The following is a 26,433-nucleotide window of genomic DNA, read 5'->3' on the forward strand; positions in this document are numbered from 1 at the left end:
AATATCAAAAAATATATTTATGATTATATATGCAATTTTCCTCTTCTTTTCTCTCGACCGTTAAAAATTAAAATTTTGTTAAATAAAATTTGATTTATGGAATCGCAAAATTAAACGAAACACAATTGTTTTATTATATGTGAAAAAGATCAATTAGAATTCTTTTTTTTTTTTTTCATATTTGAACGGAACCCTGTTTTTTTTTCTTGTTTTCTTTTTTTGACTTTATATATGTGTAAAATAAATAAACAGCAAAGAAATTAATCTGTTTTCTTTTGTGACGTATGTTTGAGATTTTCTTCGAAGTTATTTTCATTCCGAAATGTCATTTCCAATAACTTCCGCTAACGCATGCTCGCGTCTCCAAAAATGGTTCCGTTCGTTGACCGTCTTGTGTAATGCTTGTCTAGTTATTGCTTATGAGTTACCTATAATTTGTCCTTTTTTTTAATTTAAAACAATGATGAAACCTCTTTTTATCTTTCCGTGTATATTTTTATACTGTTTAGCTTCAGAATTTATTGCTGAGGACTTTGAACAAGGACCTTCTATAGCTATTAGGTTGAGTAAGAGACTGGAACGATCGAAGCGGGGCCAACAGGATTTGTTGCAAAACAGTGATGCCCAGAGTGAAACACAAATACCTACGAAACAGGCAGATAATCTGCGAGGAAATATAAAAACACCCGATCAGGATAATTCGGGTACGTTATCTGTTTCTGGATCACAGGCTGAGCATGGCGTCTGCCACTATAGCAGGAATACAAGCGTCATCATCAAAACAAACAGCTCTCTGACAGCGGGAGCAAAATTCATGAAATATGCTCAGGCTGACAATAGTGCGGATTGTGCCAAGAAATGTTGTGACACAAAAGGATGTAATGAAGCTATATTCGAGAATAAGGTAAATGTGCATTATGTATATATATATATTTGTTATTTTTTTATATTGAGGATATCCCAGCACGACATCTCACACCTCTTTATAATCGAGTCAATGGGAGAGCCACTTCTTAATCGTGCGACTTGTCATGCATAACTGCCAAATCTCACTCAAAGCACACTTTTCCATTGCGTCTTAAATAAGTAAAATACACTAATAAATAAGGTATAGAAAGATGGGTTAATTACTTATATATATATATAGAGAGAGAGAGAGAGAGATAGGAGCAGTTTGCCTATGCTCGATGTAATTAATCATAAGAAAGAATAGGTGAGGTCACTAAAACAACTGTTCTGTTTGTTGAATAGGTCCAACAGCTTTTTTTTTAAGTCGTTTCATTCAGTGATATGGCGATCTTATACATATACACATTCTCTCTCTTTCTTTTCTAACGAATGTACTTGAATACATATTTTGCCCCATTCAGGGACAAAATTTAGATTATTGAAAGCTGTACAAGAATATTATAAAGTATTATCACGATCACTACTCAAACCAATGAATTAAGGCCTCTACGTAGTTGGTCGACATGCTGGAAATAACAGAAGAATCTCCTTTAAACCACGCCTTTACTGTCTTAAACAAGCAAGGCTGCATTATTAAGTAATCCAAAATATACTGCTCGAAAACGAAAGAAAAATAACCGAGTATGTTCAGGGTTAGAACACCCTTAATCATTGATCTTTTCAGTCGAAGCTGATATTGGCTACACATTATAAATTATACACTTCATTTTTTTTCGTATAAGTACATTCTTGTTTCTATGATACATAAATTCGAACTCTATCTCTCTCTCTCTCTCTCTCTCTCTTTCTCTCTCTCTCTCTCTCTCTCTCTCTCTCTCTCTCTATATATATATATATATATATATATATATATATATATATATATATATATATATATATATATATATATATATATATCCCACTGTCTTTCTCTTTCATATATGCATATACACATTTATGTCATAAGAACCTGTCAGTTAATATTTCGCATCTTTTGTAATCGATCACATATGTGTTTATGTGTCTTATTACATCGCTCCCATTTTTCTGCTACTGCTAGATATGCACTTGTCCCAGAGATTCTCTCTTTCATTTTCACTAACTGTAACAAGGAAAGGAGAAATTATATGGATCCAGTTAAACATCACTAACCACCACCACTACCGCCACTTCATATTCAGAGTGAGAGAGCTTGTGTGTGTGTGAGGGAGAAAGAGAGAGAGAGAAAACATACGGAGCTTTGTGAGTGGCGTTGTTGCATAAATCTTTAATGATCAGATGTGCAATTTTCCATATTAATTTCTATTATTAACAAACATTGCCAGAACCACATACTGCAGTCATGTGTGTTCAACTATTGTTCGTAGATCTCGTCCATCCCTCAGTTGCAAGCTCGTTTTACAGTAAACTACCTGATGCTTTTTTTGTATGGACGAACCCATCTGGTTTGTGGTCTAATTAGATTTCCATTCCAGTTGTTGCTTAGCCCCTTGGTCAGTCCTGATCAAGTTGACCTATAAATCAAAGGCAATCTAACCATGACCATTTCTTCAAATTTTTTTTTCAAGCTTTGGTATACTCTGAACTATATTATCGATTTGTATCCTTTATTTTAAGGCAGTGTGGCGTGATTTTGGAGAGATTTTATTGCTATTTTAGCAGCGACCATTCTGAGGCTCTTTTGTTGACTCATTCAATCCAAGTTACAAGGCATTGTCAAATGGCGTTACTACTCGATTTCTTTTTGCAAATGATAGTCAGATGTTACATATGGAAGAAAATCATAGGTGCTTGCAACCAAGCTGCGAGTAGGCCCAATTGAGGAAATTATCTTATTTCATTTTATACTATTTTTAGCTATTTTGGTGTTTTGCATTTGTCCAGATCAGATGGCGGAAAGTGTTGTGGTAACATTCCTGCATTGTATTAGTGTATCTACGTTTTCTTAAAAAGGTTTGAATATTACATAACAGATGCTGCTGGTTGAAAGCAGGTTTTGACCATGTATTACATCCTAACATATTTTGGGGCTTTTTCATGAACATCCATATGCCTCTAAGTTGTACAGTTAGTACATATCTAACTTCATTTTGTATCTCTGGTGTGTCTGACACTTAAGTGTTTTTGCATTTACATTATGGTGACGAATCTGAGTTGACCAAAATAACAAAAGTTGAAATGTTATCATCCAGGGAACTATTAGGTAATATAGTCTTAGATACAGTGTTTGAGTAAAAAATAGCATGGTCATAGTTGGAACATCTTTCATCATAGTCAGCTTGGCCGTTGCTGACCTGTGCTCAATAAACTAACAACCTTTTTCACTTTTTTGTTGTTGTCTTGGCTTTAAGTCTCTGACTTGACATTTGTGTCATCAGGATATTACTCCAAATATATGTTTAATTGATGTAAAAGCTTACCTGAATTCCCTTATCTCTTCTTAGGGTTTACCATATGTAACAAAGTACTAAATACTATATGGTCACAATTGTCACTAACTTCATATATTCTTAAACAAGCAATGTCATCTACCATTCTCATTCCAAAGCATTTGACTTGAATTTTCTATGTGCAATATTATAAGTGTATCTATGTATTCACACAACCAAATAGCAATAGCAGCGAAATCACTCTCAAATCAAATTTTGCCATCTTAAAAAAAATTAGCATTGGATAATGTAGATTTGGGCTGACTTGAGACTAATTAGAATCTAAAAATTTGATTAGCAACACTAGACGTTCAAACATTTCAAGAAATGCCAAATGCACATCACATCACTATCTCCTGTACAATTTATTTTCTGGAAATTTCAATTTATAAATGTCAAAATTACATTGTCAGCCATGAGCAACTGTTGACTCCCTTGGAATATTGTTTTTACCTTGAAACTGTTGAATGAAATATTGATTTTTGTATCAAGAAAAGAATCAGCTTTAAGTGAGATGTAGTTTGTGCTTGTGCCACGACAGAGTGCTATTGATGCTCTCTTCCTAATGAGATAACTAAAGAAGTTCTCAACCAAGAGCAAGCTATTGTACCTTGCATTTTTTTAACCTGAAGAAGGCTCATGATAGGACACCATGTCCTGAAGTTTGATGGTGTATGGTATAAGAGCACTAGATGTAATTGAACTGTTTGTGAGAGCCATATACAAGCCATAAACAAAAATGCTGTCAGAAAGGTGAGAGCTAGAATCAAGTTCAGCTGAGAATTTAACATGCAGGTAATTCATTGTCATGGTTTGGTTCTTAGACCCCTCCTGTTTATTATTCTCTGGAATAAGAATAAGATAGAAGAAGTTCAGAGAACTATTACCTCTGTTGGCAGCAAAAGAACTCTCTCTCAGGGCAAAAGCTAGATTGTATGCTTGTGTGAGAATGGCTATGTTACATGGTAGTGAGACATGGGCTCTGACTGCAGAGGACGTACATAAACTGGAGAGGAATGAAGGTAGTAGGCTCCGTTAGATTTGCAACATCAGTGTGCATGACTGACAAAGCACAACTGTTGAGAGAAAAGTTAGGCATAAGAGGGATTAAATGTGGTAATGCAGGAGAGGAGAATGCATTGGTTTGGATGTGATGCGTAGGAGTGAAGACAACTGTATACAGAAGTGCTTGTCACTGAAAGTGGATGGTATCTGTGGAAAAGGGAGGTCCACGAAGATATGTGATGAAGTGGTAAGGACTGATCTTGGGGCTCATGGAGGAAATGACAATGGACCAAGATGTTTGGTGATATGAGGCTCTTCCTGTCCATGAAACTGAATGGTAGAAGATTTGTGTCCCACCCACATGTAACAGCACACTTTTCACCCACTCTGCCCCAAAAAACCAAACAACTCCTAGCTGCATCTTTATCTTCTTCACATTTCCTCTTCATAAACTATGATTGTTTTCCAATCTCCTTTCTTGCCCTCACTGCATCACTGCCCCCTCCCCCAACACCCACCCTATTTTTCTATCCAGGTTCTATGTTCAGATCCTTGTTACTTGTGAGTATACCCTAGCACTACACCATCTCTCTTCTGCTCTCTCTTACACTTTTGCTGCTGCCTACTCTCTCTATCTCTCTCTCTCTCTCTCTCTCTCTCTCTCTCTCTTTCCCTTGCTCACTCTCTCTCTCCTCCTCTTGTTTTTCTTCTGACTAGGTAACCAAGTATCTCCTTCACATCAGCACACTTGTTTCTGGCCTTTTTCTTGTACTTCTCTCTCACTCTCTATCTCTTTTCTCTTTCTCTCTCACTGGGTAACCATTTACCTCCTCTGTAGCAAGACACCTATTTTTGCCTCACTATTTCTCTGTTACACTCTAACCTATCATCCTCTGACACAAGTTCCCCTCCTCAAATGCTCTGCCCCTCTCATAATTCCTTGTCTTGCGAGTTACCTGGTCACCCTGCCAGTGTTGATGTCACGTTAAAAGCATCCAGTCCACATTGTAATGTGGTTGGCATTTGGAAGGGCATCCAGCTATAAAAATCATGCTAAAATTAACCTTGCTTATGCTAGTGCCACGTAAAAAGCACTGAGTCCAATCTGCAGAGTGGTTGGTGTTAGGAAGAGCATCCAGCCGTAAAATCCCTGCCAAAACAAACACAATAGCCTAGGGTAGTTTTTTTTACCTGGCCAGCTCTTGTCAACTGTCCTGCTTCTGCATGCATGGAAGATGGACGTTAAATGATGATGATGATGAAGGAAAACCTACAATCAAGAGGCCTTCAGGAGAGAAAACAGAATTTTACTAACATCTGGAAAATGGCCATGCTCAACTTGCAGAAAAGGAGTTGGTAGGAATTACATATAATGTACCCAGTGTAAAGTATGAGTGCACAAAAGATGACAACAGTATTCATATTTAGCAGATATGCAGTAAGAGTACTCATGAATGAATTCTTTCAATTGTTTGGAAGATTACCCTGGAAATATCCTTTAAAAAAATATAGTGATTCACAGACTTTTGATGTCTCTAAAAGCTTAAACTCATCATCATCCTTTTCCAGCCTATTGTTACATGTAGATTACACCGTCTCCTAAATTGATGTTCTATAGATTTTAAAATCTGAATCAATTAAAGCTACAGTAATTCTGATTTCACCTTGTATCCCTTTATTTTCAAACCTTACGTGTTTATTATGAGTATCCTTTTCTCTCACACAATAAAATTTCTATCCTGTTCATCTAGGTTGACACTTCATCCAGTTGGCATTTTAGCTATGGCCATTTTGTCTTTATTGTCTTTTATTTAAATCCCTCTTGTCCTTAGATTTAAAACTTAAGCATGTCACCCATTGTTAAAGATTATTGAATGTTTGAAGGAGATTTGGGTTATTCCATTTTAGATTAAGGATCTATGAAGTTGTGTTTTCTTGCTCAATTATGCCAGTCTTAGTTTAACTTTCAACTTTTCTCTCACAATACAAGAAGCCGTCTTAATTCTCTGCATCATAACAGGCCTCACACTCACACACATGCACACACACACATATCAACCCTTAGTCTAATTCCCTCCCATCTGGACCAATAAAGGAACCTTGGCATGATTCTTGTTCTACTAAAAATATTTTATCATATAGGGTTATTAAACCACTTAGAATAGTTAGTACTCATGACACTTTCTTGAGCATTCAAGATTGGTGGCAGAAAGTGATCCTCAAGCAGGAGACCTCACCCAAATACTTGCAGCACATGTGTGCTGTGTTAAAGGCACCTAAGAACCTGGTAGTGGTTTTCAACCTAGCAAAGATCAAATTCTCCCACCCAAGAATCGGAATGGCCACTCCAGCAGGCTTCCACATTGATTCTACTCAGTCTTTGGTCAGTTAAACATTATGGTAGAAGACACTGGTCTAAAGTAAGCACAGTGCTGGGTTGAACATAAAATCATGTTAGTTGCAAAGTGAACTTATTAACCACAATGTGCTTTTCTTTTTTTAAGACTGTAAGGGATGATTCCCTTGCATCACTCCCTACCATCTAACAGACTTAGAGACCTCATTGACGTTTTTTATTGGTTTTCCTAGTCTGACCATCACCTAATATAATTATCTGGCAATAACATCTATTGCATTTTACTAATAGATGGAAACCCATTGTTGCTTTGTACCATTATTCATAAAACATTATATTAAGAACAAAGTAATCAAATTGTCATTAAAGGATATGTAATAAGAGATAGTTTACTTATAACCTACCACAATACAAAATCCAATCACAATTAACAACCTGGTTCATCAACTTATTGAAATTTCTAAGCTTATAACTAATCTTTAATGTCCTGCAGCGTAAGCTGTATTGTGTTCAAGCATTATTAAACTGTTTTATTTGAGTAGTGTTTATCAACAGAAATCTTGGCAAGTTTCATACAGCAATACCTCACTTCACAACCATACATTTAATAATTCCCCAGTTTAATGATTTTCTTTTTTTTTTTAAAGAAAAAAAGAAAACAACATAAAATAAAAACTCAGTTAACTGTGCAAATAAATGATAAACATTTATAATGATTGCTTTCAAAGTTTAATTACCACATGAACATAGTATATTCATATTCTCTCTACTACTCTTTCATCTTAAAACTTTTTAATTCATCCAACTTTCCAAATCATGGTAGCTGATTTCTAGCTAAAGCTATTGTGTTTTAGCATAATAAGGCTAACAAGAACAGTCACCTATCAGATAATTATAAATCTAGTGGTGGAACCCAAAATGAGATGCAAAGAAATATTCAGTAATGAATAAAAAAATAACTGGAAATATTTGATTGTTTATTATTTATGAAGTATTTAGTTAATCCAACCATTGGTTATGCTTAAATTATTATTTTATTGCACCTTATTTAACAGTTTTAAAAACTTCTTGCATCCAGTCTCATCAGCAAGAATGTACTCACCTTCCATATAATATTGTTTCTATATGAAATTTGCCTTTGACTTAATGATCTTTCACATAATGAGTAGACATTTAGAACCAATTGAATTATTAAGTCAATGTATTCCTGTACCATCAAAGTTCATCATATGGATATTTTTTTTTCTCTTGAAGCAAACAATTAGAAAAGTCCAATTATTGTTGCAATGATCAGTTATTAATTAAACCAGTTTATTTTACTGTAGATATTTTTAAAAATAAAAGAATTAATTTTCATATAAAGTTTTTTTTTTCTTTTTCTTTTACTATATAAATAAATGATTTTAGTTCATGCTTTCTGTAAATAAGAACAAATTCAAATAGCTTAATATAGTTGAAATGAAATTCCTAGTTTTCCAAATATGCTAATAAACAATCTTTGTCTAACCTTTTCCTAACCTTTTTCATATTTTAGCAGTAACTAATTCAGTAAAATTATCTAATTAATAAAATATAACCTTTATGTTGTGTTTTAGAAAGTCATTACAATGCAAATTGGAAATAAAGGAATGTAAACAAACAAAACAAAAAAAAAACTAAACTTGACATTTTCCTCTTGTTTTCCAGTATTTTGACTTCAAAAAATATCTATCAAAAGAAAATTGGGAGTTCAGTACTAATCTACATAATTATGTAGGGATGAAGGGTGCAGTATGTGCAGCTTTTTAGTGTTATCCAATTAGTGTCACACATCTCTTGCCTGTTGTTGATGGTGACATTTATTTTATTAATAAGAATAGCTTCTTTTTTCCTCAGATTTCCAGTATTCCATTCTGGGGTTTTGATGATCACCACTATATCCTATTTATAATATTTCTCCAAATGTTTTTTAACATAGGGAGCATTTACATGAATGTGTTCTTTAACACATAAAATGCAATTTGTGAATGGGGCTACCAATGTAAACTTCCCCAGATTTATTCTTTACTATGTTGTACATCGTATAAACATATGTTCACATTGTTACTAGGGTAGTTGACCAGTGTATATACATTATTGCTGTGGGTGAGGGTGGGAACTACACAGTCATCATTTTCTTAGGAATGGCCCAAAATGCACCATCTGTCCCTCCCTACTTATCATCTGACAGATTGTAACTGTGGTTCTGGCAACAAAGTGTGGCTGCTTTAGTAAGTGCTGTCACTCAAGGCGTGAACTTCAGAGCTTATTACCAAGGCAGTGTTCTTACCTGTATATACACCTCACTTGGATTCTACCACTTCTGAGGTTCCACTTGCTATGAAACATAAGTATCCTGGATTTTCCATACTCCATTCCATATCTCTTGTATTCTTTTTTGCATACTTGCCTACCGTGGAATATAAAAAGAACTTTTTCTCAGCTCATCGTTCTTTGATATAGAAAAAAAATCCGCAACCTTCCATTTCAATAAACCACTATTGTTCTTGAAAGTTGCTTTTTTTATATTCACTGCGGGTTGCTTGAAGCTAACTTTCTTCCTACACCTTGATCCCTGGATCTTACATTTATATATATATATATATATATATATATATATATATGAAAAGTTTATGAATTGTAAGAAAAATTAGAATTAAATTTTATAATAAAAAGGTTAAATTATCATAATTGAAGATAATTTTGGAGAATAAAATTATACGCTGTTTGTCATATCCCAACAATATTACGTTATTGTTTAGCTCTGTGTCAGTCCTGATTAAGCAGACCTGTAGTCACTGGCCTTCCAGTCCTGACCACCCCATTTTTTAAATACAATATATATATATATATATATATATATATATGACTACATTATTAAATGTGTCTCTTTTTAAGATGATAGGGTAAGATTTGATAACTACTAATTGTAACAGGTCAAGACTTTCTACTATCGCTCACAATATTGTCTATTGTCTTGTTAGTGAAAGCAAAAATGGCAAAATAATATATTTTATGACAGAAGTTGTAATTGATCCATTGTGAGAAAGTAATAGCTATGTCATAGAACTTGGTTGTATACTAATAGAAGTTTTATTCTGTAGAGGCTTTGATTAGTTCTAATTAAGTACACCTATATCACATGGGTAATAAACTACTGGCTCATTAATGACTTGCCTTGTACTCAAGAAGACCCATCCTCCACAGCAGAAGTGTTAATGCTGCTCCTCCTGATAAAGGGGATTGGCCTGCAAGAGTTCTGTGTCAGTGCCAAATAAAAAGCACTCGTGTCAGTGCCAGTTACAAGTGCTTGTGCTGGTGCCACTCCAGCCATAGAAACCAAGCCAAATCAGACTGGAACCTGGTACAGTTCCCTGGATTACCTGCTCTGGTCAAAACACCCAATGCATGCCCCAGCATAGAAAACAAACATTAAAGGATGATGATGATAATGATTGGCTACATGTTTCATTATGTTAAATCCCTCAAATATAAATCAGCTATAGGAAAGTTCAATATCAGACTTTATAATCTACTAAATACATTTTAGTTATTTCATCAGTGATAGAATTTAATTAATAGACCATACTCCCACTTAAAATTAAGTTATTTAAATTCAGTTAAAAACACATTTTTTTTTTCAATAACCATTCTATCTGTATTTTTCATGCTAGTTAAGAAAGAAATAGTGACATGTGATTCCATGATATAAGACGGGCATCATCATCTTCATCAATTTTACATATTCCTTACCATGCTTACAGGTGTTGGGCAGGTCTTCTCCAACACATCTCACTATTTCTTGTGTTCCTTTGTCATCTTTTGCGAAAAGTGGTTGGTTACAGAAAGAACATCCAGCCTGTGGAACAGTGCCAAAATCATGAAATACCATATATTCTTTTCTACTCTAGGCACAATGCCAGAAATTTTGGGGGAGGGGCCAGTCGATTAGATCAACCCCAGTATGCAACTGGTACTTAATTTATCAACCCTGAAAGAATGACAGACAAAGTCGACTTCAGCGGAATTTGAACTCAGAATGTAAAGACAGATGCAATACCGCGAAGCATTTCGCTGGCAGGCTAACATTTCTGCAAGCTCACCGCCTTATGAAATACTATATATTGATAAGACAATAAAGATATATTTGACTGTTGTGTTAACCAGCTACATGGTTTATTAAGTATCTCTCCAATTGATTATTCAAGTTTTGTAAAGATTTGTGGCTTAATAATTGAGTGGTCATAAAAAACAACAGATTCTGAGATTCAAAATAAATCTGATCACAAAATATTTCATGTCTACTTTTTATAATAACAGAAGGTTTCTGGAGTATATTCTTTTAAGTTCTTATATTTATTAGTTATGTGCTCAGGTTATATGTTAGATTTTTCAATGGTTTCACAAGTAAATAGAGGTTGATACCTTTGCTTTCCTTATATTTCATTGTCATTCCTTTCATCTCTGGGACTGATCATGAAACAAATGTCTTTGAATTGACAATATAACTCACAATGTCTGAATTGTGATTAGTTTATGCATTTACTGTCATTTTACATCATTCTAATTCATTGCTTGTATTGTTATTATTTTTAAGCACAGAAAAAAAGTTCAACTTGTCTTAATATTATTGGATCCTACCCAATTCCATTCACCTTTTGTAATTACATATTCTATGGTTTTTATTACAAGTCTTTATTGTTAGTTATTGAGACCTGTTGAATGACATACTTGTGATAGTTTATTGCTGTGTTAAAAAAATAGGAAATTAAGAAAATGAACATTGAGAGGTTTTTTTTTTCCAATTACAATAAAAAGAAAATGTGAAGGAGGGTTTTTATGCACAGGCATGCGAACACATTTCAAGTGGAATAGAGTTTGGATCCATTGACAAGTCATTTGCTAATTGTTTTTGACAAGTAAGCTATAGAGATGAAATTGGGAAAAATGAACGATAAGGATTAACCCTTTTGATAACAACCCTCTTGTTTCATGATTTAAAGTATCTATATTTTATGAGAAAACTAATTCTTCATTAATGCCAGCTTAATTAATATGGAAAAGAGTTGTGTTATTATTTCATAAGAAAGAATTAACTGGTCGTATGTTGTAAACTGGAGTAAAGTAAAAAAAAAAAACATCAAGTAAATAGACAATAAAGGAAGACTGAGAGAAATAAAGAGAAATACTTTATTAATGATGATAAAAAAGGAAAACTTTTATTGTTGCTACTGATGATGATTGTGATGTGATAGATTCACTATTGTTGTTACTGGCTATGGTAGTGGTGGTGGTGGTGGTAGCAACAGTTTCACTATTACTGCTGATATGATATGGTAGATTTTATTAAAAACCACCTTAAAACAAAATACATTTCCTTTATTCTTCTGAGATTAAATTGTTCTTCATGAAAATTGCTTTATTTAATTTTTTTTCATACTATAATTTTGCAGAAGGATTACAGCTGTTACCTTTTTGACTGCGGAAATCCAAGTGTTTGTGTTTTTGCCCCACACAACAGTTACATCTCCATGAATTTCCAGCAAATGAAAGATAAAGTGGAGACATCTCACGCACACCTTGCAATCAAACATGAAAGTGAGCTGGCAGGCCTCGATAACCAAGGCTCTTCAAAGGACTCTATAGTACAAAGTACCACAACTACAACAACAACAACAACAACCCCTACTACATTCCAGCCTACTACTTTGAAAAAAAGAACAAAAATAGGTAACCAAATGTTTATATATTTTGCTATAGTTTTCTTTCTTTATTCTATGTACTTTTGCATGCTACGTAAAAGCACCCATGCAGTGGCACATAAAAGCGCTTGTGCGGAGCCACGTAAAAGTGTTTGTGCAGTACCCATGCAGTGCCATGTAAAAGTGCCCATGTGGTGCCACATAAAGTGCTCATGTGGTGCTATGTAAAAGCACCTGTGCAGTGTCACATAAAAGTGCCTGTGTAGTGCCACATAAAAGCATCCAGCACACTTTGCAAAGTGGTTGGCATTAGGAAAGGCATCCAGCCATAGAAACCAGGTCCAATCAGACTGGAATCTGGTGCAGCCCCCTGGCTTGCTAGCTCTGGTCACACCATCCAACCCATGCCAGCATGGACAACACATGTTAAATGATGATGATGATGATTGGTTTCAAATTTTGGCACGAGTCCAGCAAATTTGGGGGAGGAGGTAAGTCAATTATATTGACCCCAGTGCTCAACTGGTACTTATTTTATTGACTCTGAAAGGATGAAAGGTGAAGTTAACCATGGCAGAACTTGAACTCAGCATAAAGACAGATAAAATGCTGCTAAGTATTTTGCCTGGTGTGCTAACAATTCTGCTACTGTTTTTTTTGTTTTTTTTTTGCATTTATACAACATTCTCAAGGAATTGTCAAGGCCCTCTCTTAACCCTTTTGATACCTATCTACATCTGATAGATTCCATGATACAAAACTGTCTGTTTTAAAGTGTTCATATTTAAATATAAAATTTCTGTCATGATTTTAGTTAAGAACCTTTGTGCTAGAATTTTGCTCCAAACTGCAGCATACATATATATATGAGTATGTGTGTGTGTATCGCCAATGGGAATAAAAAAGTATGCTGACTGAAAATACTTTGCAGTATCTAGTCTCACATTAGTTTCCTTGTGTACACCTACTTAACTGTACCTTTCATCTGCTCCCCTGTTTGATAAAATGCATCAGAAAAGAAGTTTTGCCTATGTTCAGCATCGTGAGGACCAAAGAACTGAAGTATTTTGGATTGCAAGACAGTGTGTGAGAGAAAATTGTGATGTCATAGGAGAGAAATGTGTCTGCATGGATGATGGTGCACTTGCTTTTAATGAGTCTGCAAAGAAAGAGGCTTGGAGATACCATTATGAAAGACTGCTGAACATAGAGAATTAATGGGAAGAGGAGAGTTTGCCAATTGAGGAACCAGCTACCCTAATCAACAGTACCCTGGTAGAAAAAGCAATTAAGGATATCAAGACAGGGAAAACCCCTAGCCCATCAGGAATCACTACTGAGATGCTTAAAATATCTGGTGGTGTGGGTTATGGTCTAGTCACCCATATTGTAAATCAGATGGCTCATGAAGGAGTCATACCCAATGACTGGTGTAGCAGCACCATAGTCAACTGCTGAAAAGGTAAAGGTAATACCTTAGATAGAAATAATTACAGAGGTATCAAATTGTTGGATCAGGTTATCAAAATTGCAGAGAGAGTCATAGCTAATTAGGTAGAGAATTAGTCTAGATGAGATGCAGTTTGGTTTTGCATCAGATAGAAGCACCAATGATGCTAGATTTCTGGTAAGGCAACTTCAGGAGAAATACCTGCCTTGTACAGGGATACTATCAGTAAGGTGAGGGTGGGCAACAAGTACAGCAAAGAATTCAGGATACAAGTAGGGGTTCACCATAGTCCTTCAAGCAATAACAGGAATTCAAGACAGGCTGCCCTTGGGAGCTCCTCTATGCTGACGACCTTGGTCTTATAGCTGAATCACTACCTGAACTAGAGAAGTTCCAGATATGGAAGCAGGGTCTAGAATCAAAGGGCCTTAGAGTTAACCTAGCAAAAACCAAAGTCATAGTAAGTAGGAAGGTAGACAAATCGCAAATCCCTTCTGGTAGATGGCCCTGCTTAATCTGTAGAAAAGGTGTAGGTAGAAACTTCATCAGATGCACTTGGTGTAAGCTTTGGACACATAAAAGGTGCAGCAACATCAGAAGAAGGTTAACAGGGAAACTAAATTTTGTATGTGGACGGTGCACAGGTACAATAAATGCTGAAAATGCGCTGAAAATAGATTCCATCAACTACCAGTGGGGCAAGCTAGAGGTAGTAGATCGCTTCCATTATCTAGGTGACCAAGTTAGTAGTGGAGGTGGATGGTCCAAGAGCGTAGCTGTGAGAATAAGATTAGGCTGGGCAAAGTTCAGATAGCTCCTACCTCTGCTAGCAACAAAGGGCCTCTCTCTCAAAGTGAAAGGAGATTGTTTGATGCCTGTGTGCGAACAGCTATGCTGGATGGCAGTGAAATATGGGCCATGACAGCCGAGGACATGTGTAGGCTTGAAAGAAATGAAGCCACTCAGCTTCACTTGATGTGCAATGTCAGTGTGCATGTTCAACAGAGTGTAAGTATCATGAGAGAAAAGTTAGGCATAAGAAGAACCAGATGTGGTGTACAAGAGAAACGACTGTGCTGGTATGGTTATGTGATGTATATGGATGAGGACAGCTGTGTAAATAAGTGTCAGTCTCTAACTGTGGGGTGAACCTGTGGTAGACGTAGACCCAGGAAGACGAGGTGGTGAAGCATGACCTTCGAACTTTAAGCTTCACAGAGGCAGTGACTGATGACTGAGGCCTTAGTGATATGCTGTGCTTGAGAGGACTTGTCAAGCCAAATGCACCCGTGCTAGTGGCATGTGAAGATCATCTTTTGAACTTTGGGCTTCACGGACGCAAAGTGGCTGAGTTCCTTTCAAGTGTTGGGCCTGATGGAAGCAAAGTGGCTGAGTTCCTTTTGAGTGTTCGGCTTCCCAGAGGCAAGTTGGCTGAGTTCCCTTTGAGTGTTGGGTTTCACGAAGGCAATGACAAAGACCTTTGGCATTATGTTGTGCTTGAGAAGACCCATCAAGCCAAGCAAAATCGCAGTCATGGCAGATACCAGTGTCACACAAATTGGCACGTAAACACACCCTTGTGTCTTGCAAATGGCACCTGTGCCGGTGGCACGTGAAAGCACCCATTACACTCTCAGAGTGGTTGGCATTAGGAAGGGCGTCCAGCCGTAGAAAACCATGCCAAATCAGACTGGTACAACCTTCTAGCATGCGAGCCCAGTCAAACCGTCCAACCCATGGCAGCATGGACAACAGATGATGAGCTTATTTCTTGAAAAAGCTACCCTGTCTGATCTCGTGTATCCTCTCTTAAAATAATAGCATATGCTTTAAGGGAGATTTGGTTGTGATCTCTAACAGATTGACTGTCCACAGAGAGGCTCCCTCAAAACCTCATTTAATTGCAAATAAAACCACATTATGCAGAAGTTATCTCTTGTTCTACCATACACAGTTACTTCAATCACCTCACATCAGGATGTATAAAGGCTGTCAACTTCCTCACAGTAAGAAAACTTGAAAAAGGCTATGGCCTCTCTTTCTTCCATCCTAAATTATTTATATTACAAGAAAAACAAGCATTTATATTGTTCTTTTCTTGTTATGTTTTGTTTTTCCTGTTTTGCTTATGTTCAGTTTGGTGGACATGGTGTTTTTTTATACACTATATTTATTCATGTCACTATTTAATGTATGTTTAATTTGATATAAATATTTTTTATACACCATATTTATTGATATCCCCATTTAGTGTTTTATACACCACACTGCCATTTTTACATTTTTAATTAAAATGGATTTGTGCAATATTTCTATTTTAGTGTCTCTTGATGATGTGTGTACACCAGCAGATAAATGTGAAGACAGACATGCAGAATGTATCCAAGGGAAATGTAGGTGTCAGGAGGGCTATATCATCAAATATGGAATTTGCAGTGAGTATCTCTTTTCAATTCAATTTTGCTATCAAGATTCATGACTTGAAATATTTATAGGGAATAATTTCTTGGAACGAAAGAAAAATTACCATAATTTGTTTGCTTTTTAAATATCGGTCTTTTTTATTTTTATTGTAGTTATCACTGTTTTTTGTTATTTAGCCCCTGGTCATTTCTGACTGAGCAGACTTATGATAAACAGTTGCTTCCATTCATGACCATCCTAGTCTTCTCTCAGGCATTGCAGATCAAAGACTACATTTTTCAGTGTATCTCTTTCTTTTCAAGACGGTAGGGGATAAAGAGGGACATGTGCTGCTATTTCTAACAGATCGAATGGCTATGTAGTGATACTCACATTGGTTCAATAAATATCTTTATTCTTAGACAGAATGGCTGATTAGCAGTTTTATGGGATTTTCCTGATCTAATTAGTAGTTTTATAGGACTTTCCTGGTTTGATTAGCAGCATTGTAGGACTTTCCTGGCTTGGTTAGTGTTCTTATGAAACCCTCCTGATGTAATATGTGGACTTATGAAACTCTTTTGGTGTGGTTAGTGGTCTTACAGGTATTTTCTTGGTCTATAAGGGCAAAATATTCTGTAACATTTGTAAGATTGTTAATTAGCTTTCATGTTTATCTGCAGTTGACACAACATTATTATTTAGAGTTCCTCAAATCTTGGAATATTCTTTTTAATTTCCTTGATTTTGGTTTTTCTAGAATCTTCACTGTTTTCCTTAAGGTACCAATAAAGGCCTACCAGCAGATAGTTAGAGATTTAAGTATGGAGAAGATACTTTTTAGCTGGCTTGTAATGTCTTATTGTCTTCTGAAGTTCATTATAGTTTGTATACCACTGTATGATTAGATTTTTTCATTACTGGCAACAAGAATATCTGTAACGATGTTACATCCTTATCTCTCTGCGATTGTAGAAAAGAACTTCAATAAAAACAAATTAAACTATAAAGATTCTAGAAATGACTGAACTTAACTGCAAATACATTTCTGTTTTTAATATCGGAAACAATATCTGCTCTGAATTGGTTCCTTATTAATCACAGTTCTCTCAGATCCTATATTATTTTCTGTCTAACATCATAAATTCATATTTATCTTGGCTATCTTAAGTTACAGTCCAATCTTTCCAAAATATCTTAATTTTCTGCTGCTAGTTTGAATAAACTTGTTTTTATCTAGGTCACTTTGAAGACACCATTGTGATTAGTTAAACAAGTATGGTTGAACTTATGACTCATTATATTGTGCCTATTTGGCTGAAAAATATTCACTGTTACTCTTCTACAGTTAAATAATAGTTAGATTGTTATGTGGCTGTTACAAAATACATATCACTGCTCACATTGAAAAGTGAATGTGTGTGTTATTTTTTAATCATGCACCTATCACAGCATGTAGTAGATTAATGGTTCTCAAACTGTCAAATACCAACCCTAGCCACCTACCAAGATGTTAATGAAATTTTTTGCCCACTCCTCTTTTTATGATGAGAAGACAAAATAGAGTTCATTAACTAAGAGAAATGTCATTGAAAAGGTTGGAAATAGCAACGAAAGAGATTTGGACAAAAAAAAAAAAAAAAATCAGACAATCGATTAGTTAATTGGATATTTAACCAATTGACTGATAATGAAGGAGTGGAATTGAACCAGTGTGTGTTATTAATATTGGCATAATGACCTTCCCTAGACACAACAAAGTTTTTTTTTGTTTGTTTTAGTCTTTTAATTAGGAAGGTAGTATCCATGATACTTTACAGGGCTCTTCAAGACTAGTGGGAAGGAGGGAGGAAGGTATCTTCAAAGTGGGCACCTGGCCTAAATGCTTGCAATAGAGTGGACTCCACTAAAGGCACCCAAGGGGCCAGGTTGGGGGTGTTAGAGCAGGTAATGAATTAAGTCTAGTTTTCATGTAGGCTGTGTCAGGATTTGAATTCAGAATGCAAAAGACTGGAAGAAATACCATAAGGTTTCTCACCCAACACCTTAACAGTTCTAGACTGGTACTTTTCCATTGACTCTGGAAAAAAAGCAAAGCAAGGTTGACCTTGGTTCTATTTAAACTCAGAAAGTTGGAGCAAATACTCTGCAGCTCTAATGACTTTGCCAGTTCTACATTCATATTATTGGTCTTCCTTCACTGTGAGGCTGGACAAGTTTTAAAAGTTTAAAACTATCTCCTCTACTGCACTTGTTTCTGTCCCTCTATAATTTTTTTTTAACTTCTCATTACCTGGCATAAAACTACCTTCATTAATACCCCTTCCCCCAGTTGAGGGGTCTTGTCTTGAAAATTACTTGTGGACTTCACTTGTGTTGGTGCCATGCAAAAGGCACTCACTACACTCTGTGAAGCAGTTGACATTAGGAAGGGCATCCAGCCATATAAACCCTGCTAAAGCAAATATTGGAGCTTGGTGCAGTCAACTGGCATGTTGGTTCCTGTCAAATCATCCAGCCCATGCTAATATAGAAAATGGATATTAAAAATGATAATAATGGCAATTAATCAGCTTCTTTCTCTATCTTCTTGAACCCCAACATTCACTCACAGATAGGGGCTGGCCCCTTCTCTGTGAGAAACACTGAAATAGACATTTTTTTTTCCTCTGGTAGAAATTCTTTGTTAATTGACTTAATGGGTGAAATAAACTTAAAATTGAAAATAGATTTATATTTGGTTGAGCAAAATACATTTTAACCAGTTACATTTTACAGGAGAATATTTTTGCTAATGATGAAAAGTTATATTATTATTGCTTATATTTTTAGGAAGACAATGTGACAAACATCATTTTGAGTGTGAGGAAAGAGGTTCTAAGAGTATTGGTGTAGAATGCATTGAACTGGCAAATGTTTGTGATGGAATACCTCAATGTGGTGATGGTTCAGATGAGTTTGGATGTTCTTCTAATGGTAAATATTTTCTTTCTTATTTTTGCCTCTTCATTTTTGCCTTAGTTTAGCTAAACTAATGTCAAAGTGCTTTCTCGTATCATGTTACTTTTTTTATTTATTCATTTTTTCCTTTTATCATTCTCTAAAACTGTTTGTTTTTTATTGTTATATATTGTAAATATTTTGTTTGTTTTCTTATTTTTTTAACTTTAATTTGAACTTAAAATGGAATGTTGCATGCTGATGCATTCTGAGAATGTAACAGAACCACTGGTTATAACTATCTTCCATTTCCTCTTTCAGTATTTGTATTTAAATGTTATTATTATTATTTTGTGCCCTTGTGGCAAGTAAAGGAATCATTATTATAATTATTTTGAAAAATTTTATTTTTCTTCTTCATCCCTCCCTTCAGAAATTATGATTAATTTTTTTTTTTTAATTTACAACCAAATGTATATTTTTGTAAATTTAGTTTCAAATATATCTTAATTTCTACAATTCCTACTTCTTTATGTAGTTTACAAATCCATCTTGTCAGCATCATTACTATCATCATCATGATCGTATTTTAAACATCAGTTTGTTTTTTTCTCATGAACTACATAAGTCTGTAGTACAACATATCACTACTTTTCTCAGTTTAGTTTCATCTTCTGTGTAAGGCTCATCAATAGATCTAACTTTCATCACTTCCTCTCATGTCCTGCTCCAAGATCATATGTTATAATCAATAACATAAGTGATATCATGATCCAAATTGAAGACTGTAATATTTCAATTTTAGATACCATTTATCTCATTTTTCCTTATATATTTATTTCTTCAAATATTGTTTTTATCTTTATTTTAATTTATTTTTAATAAATTCCTTCTGTTATTTGTATCCTTGATAAATTATTATTCATACAAAAAAAAAAAAATAACCACCTTGAATTGCTTTAATCCTCATCCCTTTCTTTTTAAAGTCTGTCATCTAGTTTTAATTTCCAGATGAAACTGTTTCCTTCTGATTATATTGCTTATGCTTTTAACAATGATGTGAATGTTACAACTCCAAATTTCATCTCATCTAAAATTCTCAGGCTTCACTTTTATGTAAAAAGCACAATTATTATAATATTCTATTTTTCAACTACTGCAATAAAATAATTACATTAAGTAAGTTTAATGATATGTTTGAGATGCAAAATAAATTACTACATTTTAATGCAATAAAATTCAATATAACAAACGAGGTACAATTTTCTGTAATGAAGCTCTTAAATTATATCAAATAAGTAGATATATTTCTTTGCAAATCCTAACTAGTAATAAAATTTAAATTATCCTCATAACATATCATTTTTGATATTTACAAATAATAGCTCATGTTATATTTACAGGACCAAGCTGTAACTCACATGACATATGCCATATATATTTCATTTATAGTTATCTATTTGCTTACATTACTTACGCCTAGTAGTGGAGTTGACACTGATAGTAAAGAGCTATATAATATTTTTTTAAATATCAGTGCCTCATGCCAGAATCAATTTTGCTTTGACTCTGTTAAAATATGTTCATGCACTGTACTACTGTTGAGAAAATTAACTCTAAAAAGACCTTAAGCTTTAAGAAGTAATCAAATTAGTTGGATTATAGACTATTTTCTTGCATATGGTATGTTCCTTTCAGCTTTAAACTTATAGCTAAAATTTTTAAAAATTTCCTCTACACCCCAACTATTAAACTGAATTCTTTGATCATTAAAAAGTTACAAATTTCATAATTTGTATTTAAAACAACCCTATGTTTTTAAAGCACTTTTTATAAAACTTTGAAGGTTGTTTTAGAGATTGAATTCATAGTAGATGTTAGATATGTTTTGTCTCTTAAGATTAGAAAATGAAATGAAAATAAAAAGAAAGCTAATACCATAAAATGGTTCATATCACTTTAAAATGATTTATTTCAAAATTGTTTATGAATCATCCTCTGTGATATACTAAATTATTTTGAGTTTTATCAATATTAATTTCTAAATTATATTTCTGAATGTTCATTTTGTGGTAATATTTTTTTCTTTGTACTTATATTAAAATAAAAGCATACAGTTTTGTCAATTGCGAAGAGTTATTCAGTGTTATTTGAAATTGTTTTGCTGCTTTGAAGCAAAGGCGGTACTTATAGTTTAACAAATGTCTTGTTTATTTATCTTGGCATTAACATGAAATTTTTCGATGATTTGTTCAGCATTCAAAGATGGAAGTCAAAATGAAATTCTTTACCAAGTGGATGCTAATCCCAAGAAAATGCCTACTGCTAAGTTCAGAAAAATAAAATTGAAACCAGTCGGTCCTAGTGTATCTCAGCATGATGAAAGCAGTAATAAACTATTAAAACAGAAAGGTCAGTTACCAATAGCTAAGTATAATACTGAAACTATGATAAAAAAGGACAAACCAAAAGAAGCATTACTCAATCCAAAAGAATTTGCAACTTCAAATCCACCTGTTGCTCAGAGAGGTAAAGGACAACAATTTTCTAATCATAACACCAACATGAATCAAGGTTGGGTTAAAAGTGATGGCTCTAAGGATTTACTTCAAGAAAATGATGGAAATTCAAAGAAACTCTCTCTCAGTGAAGATATAATTCAGCCTTCATCACGAGAGACTGACAGACACAGAGCAAATTCAGCTTCTTCAAATAGAATATGGAATCAAAATCAGCTATCACAATATCAAAAACATCCTGATGTGAACCCTCAGTATGTTGGCAATAGAAATTTCATATCAAATTACCCAAGCCAACACCAGCAGTTAGGCATAAACCAAGTTGATAATCAAGGTTTTGTAGGATCAGGACATAAACCATCTGGTCTGATTGCTGAAGAAAATCAAAAGTTTGCTATAAACCAACCAAAGTCTTACAATAGACTCAATGGTGATTCTCAAGAGGAGTTGCTTTCTGGAGCTAATAATCAAGTTCAGTTACCACAAAGATCAAGACAGCGCTATCAAACTGCTAACCAGAATTATATGGACAGTCAGTATATTTCAGACAATAGTCAGTTTCCTCAGAAACAGAACTTGTATGGTTATTCGGGAAATAACTATGCTTACCAACAAAAGGTAGCTGCTACTTATAATAATGGTTATCCTGTTCTTCAACCTCAAAATTCTGGTATTAACCAAGATGGTGTCAACTATGTCCAGAATACAGCACAGGCTTACAATTGGGGTGACTACCCCAATGATTACATGTACACAGACCAAAATTCAGACTACAGTAATTTGGCTGCCAACACAGCTCAAGGTTATCAGTATGCACCAGGTACTAACTGCTCTAACCTCTTTCTTCTCTTTCTTCTTCTTTACTTCAAAAACATCATACTTAGATTGGCAGAAAGAACATTTACATATATTTAATTGATTCCTATTAATTTTTTTTTTTTGTGTATACATTATATTTGATTCCTTTTATTTTGAATAGTACCAAACAATGCTGGAAAAGAGGATTGTCACTGTCTTCCATTAAACTGGGTGTTTTAGATTAATTTTCAATGTACTCCATGTTTTATTTTGATTTCCTTTATAAAATATGTTTGAAGAATTTTTACAAAGTTTGTCTTACCGTAAATCTTAGCTGCTAAAAGGAACTTTTATTGTTGTTTGGCTCTTTTGTGATATGTTCTTCATAATCATTTCCTAAATTTCACTCTTTTTTTTTTCTTTTTTTTTTGGTTACATTATAGGCTCTTTCAAGAATGGATTTATATGATATGAATTATTAAGAAAATTTTACTGTCTTATGTCTCTAATATTTGAAAAATTATTCTGGCATGAAAAATATTTATTATTTAGTTCATCCTTAAAAATATATTATTCTAATAATCTGTAATCAATCCCTTACTATAACATTTTTTTCTTTTTCTCATTAAGTTAAGGATTTAGTCAGTGTGGGAGGGACAGTACTCATGACTTTGTTCAGGGCTTCCAAGATTGAAAGGAAGAAGTCTTCTTCAGACTGGAGACCTGGCCCAAATGTTTACATCAGAATGGACTCCACTAAAGACACCCAAGGTCGGGTGGTGGTGGTGGTGGGGGAAGCCAGCTGATAGATTAATTCTATGACCCATGAGCAGGAACAATCCTTCTGATAGCCTTCCAAAGTTGCATTAAAACAGTGATGTACTAGATGAGCTATAAACCAGATGTGATCCACACAAAATTCTTAGTGGGTCACAGTGACATTTGCATATTTAGCACAACATTGTAACATGAGTTTTTTGTAATCATGCGCTTTAATTTGTTAGAAAAATATTGAATCAAGAGTTTGATCATCATTGTGTTACTTAATTTTACTTAATTTGATATTTGTATTCATCGTTTATGGATAAAGGTGGGAATTTTTTTTTAATTTGAATTAAATTCATATTTCATTATTGGTTTTTGGCTTTATTTAGTTTACATTGGGTGGGCCATGGATGATTTAAGATTATTGTCGAGCATGCCCCCCCCCCTCCAAAAAAATAAATAGATAATATATCACTGAAATAGAAGAATACTTTATCCTTGTCCCAGGGGCTGTTCAATGGAACCTCACTAGAGACCTCATCTCCATGTAGTCATTCAAAGGAGGATACATTTTCTCATTTCCTATTCCAGGCTCATTGAAGAATTTGTGCACTGCACTTAAGGGTTACTGTCTGTGTCCCTGATGCCTATGTAAGATTAACTATGTCCACCATGTACCTTTTTATAATTAAATAAGCTGACCTGTGTGAGTTGTGTTGACCATAGACACAATGTAGCATTAGTGATGCAATAGTTAATGAGGTCCTATCAATTAAGCCAGTAGTTAAAAGGAACATCGAATAATTTACACATCTACTATTTACACATCATCTTCATCATCATCATCATAATGTCTACTTTTCCGTACTCACATGGGTCAGATGGAATGTGTTGAAGCAAATTTTCTATAGCCAGTTGCCTTTTCTGTTGCCAATCCTTACCTATTTCCAGGCAAGGTAATATTTCCCGTAACCAGACATGTTTTCATGGAAGATTGGAAATGTAGGACACTGCTTGCATGACAGTGACCTTTGTTTACAACTAACGCATTAAGTCATGGCAAGGAGATCGTAACACATACATATGCATATATATATATATATATATATATATATATATATATATATATATATACACACACATGCACGCGCGCACACACATACACACGTATGACAGGTTTCTTTCAGTTTGTCTACCAGATCTGCTCACAAGGCTTTGGTCAGCCTGGGACTATAATAGAAGATACTGACACATTATGAAGGTGCCATATGGTAGGACTGAACCCAAAGCCAAGTGGCTGGGAAGCAAACTTATTACACTGCCATGTCTTATTATAGCATTTGTTGTATAGTTATTATAAAATATTAAATAACAGTTGTAGAACATATAATTCCCTTACAGTCTTGAAATACTGCCAAATATTTTTGAGATTTCCCTTTTCAAAATTAGGACTTCACAAATCAGTGTCTTATTTTCTCACTTTCCACTGATAAAATATCAATGCTTTCTCTTTAAGTTTTGGTTACTTCATTTGTTTACATATTACTTGTTTTGTTTGTTTGTTTGTTTTTTAATCTAACCTAATGGTTATTTAGGGTTTTGCATAATTGACACTTTTAATGACACCATTTTTCTTGGCTTCTGAGTATTGACTAGAATTTTGAATAATCAAAAGAGGAAAATATTTCTCAATTTAGTAACAGTTTTTCATGAAATTTCTTGTCTTTAATTTTATTAGGTCGTCGTCTTATTTTATAAATAACATAGGATAATTAAATTAATCTGATCATATAAGTTATTGATTATCTTGTGATGGGAAGATATCTATAAATTCTATATTTTAACTGCTGAATTATATTATAATTATGAAATATTAATAAATTTTATGTACTTCTTTCGTACTATCTACTGTTGAATTTTTGGTTTTTGAGTTTCAAGAGGAGCAAACTTGAAAAATTACATTTTTCTCTCTTCTATCACTAAACATTTTTCTGCTAAAACCTTTAATTCTGCAATACACTTACTTTCATTATGAACTATTTCTATTTAGTAAATGTTTTCTTCAGCTTCATTAACCACTGAAATACAATGATATGTCATTGCATGTTTCTGTATTTTGTTTTTATTTACTATATCCATTTGTGTTTGTTTAAAATTAATAGCTTTTGTGAAACTTAGAATAATTCAGAAGTCAGTTTTGTTTTTCTTGTACCTGATGAAATACATTCAACATTTTGTTGATAATTAATTTTGCATTGCCAGTAACTGTGCATGTTAATTACCAGTGTGCTACAACTCTTATTTTAGTTGGTTTATTTTAGTTTTCCTCTTATTTTATTTACCAGCAATCCTGTTTGCCCTAAAACATCTTTACATCAGAATATTCTTCGGCATTTGAAACCTGGCTAATTCTAATTTAGTTATTTTTGTTGAAATTTTAGATACATATTTACAAATAGCTTTGCTGGATAAGAAAAGACATACATAGAAACAAATTGATACATATCAAAATAAAGCATCTTCATTTTTAATGAAATTTAAAAGTAAAATATCTTAATTCAGGATACAGTACAACTATTGAACCAGTTTGGTAAGAATGTTTTAAAAGAAAATGTAATGCAAATAAATGTAATTTGCCACAAGTAACTAAAGTTTAGACATGAAGATATTAGCATAGGATTTGTTTTCTTTTCATATTGAATATTATAAGAATCATCATTATCATCACCATCATTTAATTTCTATGTTCTGTGCTGGTGTGGGTTGAATCCATGCCAGCATGGAACATGGACTCTATTTTAATTATGAGATTAAATAACTATTTTTTGATAGACAATAGCTTATTATTTTTAACCCATTGTATCTTTTTATTTTTCACTCTGTTACCATTTCTGTACATACTAAACCAACTTACCATTACCTAATCACACCTACCCACCACCATAAATCCTATGATACTTTAAATCAGCTAAGTGGTCAGAGTTCCACCAATTTCAAGGGCTATGGAAGGGCTGGTGACCTTGTTGGTTTGAAATGACTGGAGATGTTTTTACATTGGTATGTATGTAGCAGCAAGACTGAGTAAGTGGATAAGGACAGT

The 26,433-nt window shown here is 34.0% G+C and overlaps 1 protein-coding gene across 2 annotated transcripts in view; it reads left to right on the forward strand.

The window, feature by feature from the left end:
- Positions 1 to 359: 359 nt before the first annotated feature.
- Positions 360 to 26,433, forward strand: part of LOC106881458 (uncharacterized) — a 48,101-nt gene continuing 22,027 nt past the window's right edge. For both annotated transcript variants that reach the window (XM_014931850.3, XM_014931851.3), the window contains exons 1-5: positions 360 to 904; positions 12,210 to 12,486; positions 16,230 to 16,343; positions 19,144 to 19,287; positions 21,508 to 22,590. In XM_014931850.3, coding sequence (XP_014787336.1) covers positions 461 to 904; positions 12,210 to 12,486; positions 16,230 to 16,343; positions 19,144 to 19,287; positions 21,508 to 22,590 — 2,062 coding nt within the window. In that variant the 5' untranslated portion in view covers positions 360 to 460. The remainder of the gene's footprint in view (positions 905 to 12,209; positions 12,487 to 16,229; positions 16,344 to 19,143; positions 19,288 to 21,507; positions 22,591 to 26,433) is intronic.

This window comes from Octopus bimaculoides, chromosome 6 (assembly GCF_046866305.1).
Source record: "Octopus bimaculoides isolate indiv1 chromosome 6, ASM4686630v1, whole genome shotgun sequence".
Lineage (NCBI taxonomy): Eukaryota > Metazoa > Mollusca > Cephalopoda > Octopoda > Octopodidae > Octopus > Octopus bimaculoides.